Source organism: Cricetulus griseus, chromosome 2 (assembly GCF_003668045.3).
Source record: "Cricetulus griseus strain 17A/GY chromosome 2, alternate assembly CriGri-PICRH-1.0, whole genome shotgun sequence".
NCBI lineage: Eukaryota > Metazoa > Chordata > Mammalia > Rodentia > Cricetidae > Cricetulus > Cricetulus griseus.
The window spans coordinates 334,024,741-334,030,688 of NC_048595.1; the positions used below are offsets into that span (position 1 = coordinate 334,024,741).

A 5,948-nucleotide genomic window follows, 5' to 3' on the forward strand; every position below is an offset into this window, starting at 1 on the left:
TCTCCCCTCTCTCTCTCTCTCTCTCTCTCTCTCTCTCTCTCTCTCTGTGTGTGTGTGTGTGTGTGTGTCTGTCTCTATCTCTCTCTCTCCCTCACGAGGAATTTCTTGTAATTTTCTACAGTTAAGTTTTAAAACTGACCTTAAATATTCCAGTGAAAAAGATATTTCTAAAAAGGCAAAAAATTCAATACATTTAATTTACATTATATAAAATATGAATTCTAATTAATAATAGCTGGTTTTATGTGCTCACTTGCTAATTTTGTTTAGCACAGTATGAAAACAAGATTAACAGGAGTAGAAAAAGATCCAGGAAAAAACTTAGCAATACATTTTTAATTTATTTACTTACCTTATGAATATGCATTCTCTATCTGCATCTAAACTGTATGCCAGGAAAGGGCATCACATCCCACTATAGATGGCTGTGAGCCACCACATGCTACTGGGAATTGAACTCAGGATCTCTGGAAAAGCAGCCAGTGCTCTTAACTGCTGAGCCATCTCTCCGGCCCCCTGAGCATTACATTTTTGAAGAAAAGATCATGTTCACTTGATTCAGTACTTAATTCAATCTGGCACATAAGGCGGCTTAAACTTTAATTGAAGCTAATTGAAAAATAAAAGTCATGAATGAAATTATTCTGGGGGTGAGATTTCATGTTGTACAAACTTGAGGACCAAGGTTTGAATCCCTCGCACCCACATAAAATCCAGGTATGGTTGCCTATGAGCTGGTAACCCCAGCACGATGAGGGAAAGAAACAGGAGCATCAGTTGGACATGCTTCTGTGAGCCTGGCTCCAGGTTCAGTGAGAGACCCTGACTCAAGAGAATAAATGTTCTGCTGAGAACACCTGACATCTGACAGTCTCCTCTAATCGCAACATATTTATGGCCGGTGCTTAAACCCCACATAAATATGCCCACATGAACATACATAGATGTACACTAAATATATATTTACTAAAATAAAATTCAATTTTTTTGCTGGTTGTGGTGGCGCACGCCAGTAGAATTTGCTGAAGGAGGCAGAGGCAGGAGGATCACGAGTTCGAAGCCAGCCTGGGCTACACATTTTTGATTTTTGTGGAACGCCAGAGAGCGAACGGTCGTGTGCTGCCTGCCTGCAGTCGCTTCGGAGTCTCCATAGGGAACCGCAGTAGGAGAGGCAGTCTCTTCTCTCTCTCCGAACTCTTGGGAGATTTTTTTGATCTTCAGCTACATTTTCAGCTTTGCGAGAAACCTTATCATCAAAGGAAATGATTAGCAATGTTACCAACAAGACAGATCCTCAATCCATGAATTCCCGTTTATTCATTGGGAATCTCAAAACACTTGTGGTCAAGAAGTCTGATGTGGAGGCAATCTTTTCAAAGTATGGCAAAATTGTGGGTTGCTCTGTGCATAAGGGCTTTGCCTTCATTCAATATGTTAACGAAAGAAATGCCCGGGCTGCTGTAGCTGGAGAAGATGGCAGAATGATTGCTGCCCTGGTTTTAGATATTAATCTGGCTGCAGAGCCAAAAGTGAACCGAGAAAAAGCAGGTGTCAAACGATCTGCAGCGGAGATGTACGGTTCCTCATTTGACTTGGACTATGACTTTCGGCGGGATTACTATGACAGGAAGTGTTCCTCCTCCTGCTCCTCCTCCTGCTCCTGCTCTCCCTCCTCCTCCTCCTCCTCCTCCTCCTCCTCCTCCTCCTCCTCCTCCTCCTCCTCCTCCTCCTCCTCCTCCTCTCCTCTCCTCCTCCTTCTCCTCCTCCTCCTCTCCTCCTCTCTCCTCCTCCTCCTCCTTCTCCTCCTCCTCCTCCTTCTCCTCCTCCTCCTCCTATTGCTAGAGCTGTGGTGCCTTCTAAACGCCAGCGTGTTTCCGGAAACACCTCTCGAAGGGGCAAAAATGGATTTAATTCAAAGAGTGGACAACGGGGATGTTCATCCAAGTCTGGAAAGTTGAAAGGAGATGACCTTCAGGCCATTAAGAAGGAGCTGACTCAGATAAAAACAAAAAGTGGATTCTCTGCTGGAAAGCCTGGAAAAAATTGAAAAGGAACAGAGCAAACAAGCAGAAATGAAGAATGAAAAGTCTGAAGAAGAACAGAGCAGTGCCTCTGTGAAAAAAGATGAGACCAATGTGAAGATGGAGTCTGAGGCAGGTGCAGATGACTCTGCTGAGGACGGTGACCTGGTGGATGACGATGACAATGAAGATGGGGGGATGACCAGCTGGAATTGACCAGCTGGAATTTTGATACCTCTTTGACTTAACAATAAAAAGATGTATGGTTTTTTAAAAAATCAATTTTTATTCAATATTTTTAAACCATTAACAATTCATTCTGGCATTTCTGTTATTACAAAGAAATATAAATGTGTAGTTTGATGAAAGAAGTCTGGGTCCTGGTTTGCAAGCTGCCTTCACATAAGGTTCTTCTGAATTGGTGAGACTGCTTGTACTCCTTCAACTCTCCCTTGTCCAGGAAGTAGCTCATGAGACAGGGAGAAAACCATGTCAGGTACAGAGCATCCAGGAACCTAAGAACAGATGAGTTACATCAAGAAGAATGAGTGATTGACTGAACTTCGTTTACATGAGGTGTTAGAGAAAGTGAAGAACATTGTATGAAATGGGATTTTTGTTCACTAGTGACATTGATGAAGGTATCATTCCTTTGGAAGACTGGTGAAATATGCATGGCTATTTCTCTTTCTAGAGATGATGAAACTTAGTTTTGAAACCTAACATACATAATCTTTCAACTTTAAGGTCTACCCTCTTAACTACTATAATTCTTGCCTTTAGTAGAATTCAATGTGATTATGATCTATATATGTAATTTTCAGTTTTGTTATCATTTTAGATATAAAGTAATTGAAAAGTTATTCATTGCAAAACATATTTGCCAATCTGTGTGGGATTTTAAATCAGTAATTACAGACATAACACAATTATGTGACTGTCTTGGGCCTCTATTCATGGAGAGAAAATGGATTGTTAAGTACTTGGAAATGCCTGTTGAGGGTCTCAAATGTCTTTTAAAAATTCTTCAAGCATTTAACATGAAAATCCTGTAGAAGAGGGTCTCCAAAAATATAAAATCCATTTTATATCTTTGAAATGGAAGAGAAAGTCTTACCTCTGATTGCTTTGCATACACAGTAACACTGCTAACCTCAGAGGCGTCTGTCTAGAAGGGGATCTGTAAAGAACTCATTTTTATCCCACTGTTCAGATGCAGCAGTGGGAGGCTGGTTCTCGCCTACTGCATTCTTAGAGCAAAAAGGGGAAAGTGTTCCACTTCTACTTTTCCTTGTTCATGTCTTTTCTGAACTCTTAAAAGCTCATACACAACTAATAGAATAGAGTTAAAATGGAGAACTGGGAAAAGCAGAAGATTAAGTCAGAGACTGACTTGGTGTTCTCTACCCTCTGGGCTGCAGTGAGCAAAATTAGGTTCACAGGCTACATTCCAAAAGAGACAACTCATTGTTAGATGACTTTGTTTATCTTAGTGATTACTGAAAGGTGTTTCCATTTTATTTGCATTGTGTCATTTTTTTCTCTTCTACTCATTTCTCTGCTGTTTAGCTTTGCTTTATTTTTTAATCATACTTCCAAAAAGGAACAATAGGAGACTTCAGAAAAGCATATTCTCATACACTTTGGTGAAATCCTTTTTTGTGGCCTTTGTAGGAATTGATCATAGGTATTATAATTAAAAATATAAAGGTTCTGGCTTGGACAGATGGATCGTGGCTGAGAGCATTTGCTGTGGAATCAGAAGAACTAGAATTCTGATCCCAGTATCCATATGACAAGCCAGGACTCCCACAAACATCTGTAACTTCAGCTCCAAGAGATCCAATGTCCTCTTTTTGGTCTTCATATATACAGAAGCACTCAACCTATACACACATGTGTACATACATCACACATACACACAAACAAACAAACAAATAAGTAAAAATGTTCAAAATAAATTTTTTCCTCCTAGAAACCCTATTTCCAGAAATCTATGACAAGGGAATTGAACTGTGTGCACAAATATATAGGAAAGGATGTTTTAAAATGAAATGTTCAGATTTGCAAAGAACTGTAAAATGGAAATCAACTCAACGAATTAATCTATATTCAATTCTTTTATAACTCAATCAGTTATGATATATCCATCATGGAGTAGTATGTAGACTTTTAAATAGTACCCCACTGGAAAGGAGATATATTATAAAGAATGGATTAATTATGACTACACAAAGTGAATATTCTATGATACAATTTTCACAAAGCCATAATCAAAAACCATGCAAATGCATAATGGTAGTTAGGCACACTATAATTTTTATATTTTAATTATTACCATGTAAGTATACTTTATAACCAATGACTCCTTTTTCCGGTATTTTTTAAACAAATGATGATTTTACTGGGTTGACCTTTTTCAGATGACTACTTTTGTTCATTTGTCAGTCACTGATACATATTTTACAAGCTTAAGCTTTCATGGTGACACTTCAAGTTAAGATCCCTATGCACAGTTTATGAGAAACCCTGGGGCATGAATATAAAATAACTTGGCTCAGCCAGGACACAGATCTGACAGTCAATGTAACTGGTTTTTCTACAGAAGAAGCTTCCCAAATAAATATGTACTTTAGTATTAACTAAATAGCACTAAGATCTGTTAGTCACTGCCTTATTGTTGTGATAAGAATGCCTGAGAAAACAAATAAGGAAGGAAGGATTGAAGGGGGATTCATGTTTGGCCCAGTGCTTACAGAGGTTGGCTCCATTGCTTTTGCGTTCACGGGTGATGAGGAGGGCATAGCAGAAGAAAAGTTCTTATAGCAGAACAGCCAGAAAGGTGTGTGTGTGTGTGAGAGAGAGAGAGAGAGAGAGAGAGAGAGAGAGAGAGAGAGAGAGAGAGAGAGAGAGAGAGAAAGAGAGAGAGAGAGATTCAATGAGTGGGTATGAGAAGGCATGTCTCCCAGTAACGCACTTCCTCCCACCAGGCTCTGAATCCTAACTGTCCAGTAATCTGTTTATTCCTCAGCAAATGACTCCACTGATGATGTCAGACACACCCTGAACCAATAATCTCCCAATAGCCTATCAACCAGAAACCAGGGCTTTAGCATGTGAGCATTTGCTGGCCAAGAACACTTCATTTGCTGGCTGTAAAAAATACACAGATGTCTTCTTCAATAACTCCCAACCTTATTTTTTGAGACAGCTTACCACACTAACCCTGGAGGTCACTAATTTGACTACATTAGACAGGCAGCAAGCTCAGGGATCCTGCTGTCTGTACCTCCTCAGTGCTTCATTATAAGCACAGACCACCACACATGGCTTTTTACATTTGTGCAAAGGATCCAAACTCAGGTCCTTAAGTTGGATGCCAAGCACTTTGCTGACTGAGCCATCCCCTCAACCCCCTTTCTATTTTCCTATTTGGTTCTCACAGCTTTCATATTAAGAATTCTGAATCTTTTGTATATTGCCTGGGGTTTTCACTAGCAGATAGCCATTTCTAGCTCCAGGTGTCTTTTGTTTGGTTTTGTTGTGGTTTGTTTTGTTTTGTTTTGTGCTGAGGATCGAACCCAGATCCTCTTGAAGGCTAGACAGAGTTCATTACCTGACTATGCCTTCTAACCCTAGCCAGTCAGTGTTATGAACATTAAAATACCATGGCATCATGGTGTCTGAGAAGAGCTTGAATGGATGAAAATGATAATCATGTACATGAAGGTACATAAAGTCAACAGTACTTACCATGTACTTAATATGAGTAAGTCCCTTGGGTATTCAATACAAAAATAACTCCCTCTTGTCTGCTCACAAGAATCACAGGATCACATTGAACATCCAAATATAAAATATAGGGAAGAAATACATACAGTGTTAAATGAGTGATCACACAGCTGAGCTCTTGTTCTTCTAGTGAAA

The 5,948-nt window shown here is 39.6% G+C and overlaps 1 protein-coding gene across 1 annotated transcript; it reads left to right on the forward strand.

The window, feature by feature from the left end:
- The first annotated feature begins 1,165 nt into the window (after nucleotides 1-1,165).
- Nucleotides 1,166-2,269, forward strand: LOC100753025 (heterogeneous nuclear ribonucleoprotein C). The gene is given in 4 exon segments (XM_027401871.2): nucleotides 1,166-1,638; nucleotides 1,806-2,002; nucleotides 2,004-2,211; nucleotides 2,214-2,269. Coding segments are annotated over 4 exon segments (837 nt in total). The 5' UTR covers nucleotides 1,166-1,262.
- The last annotated feature ends 3,679 nt before the right edge of the window (nucleotides 2,270-5,948 follow it).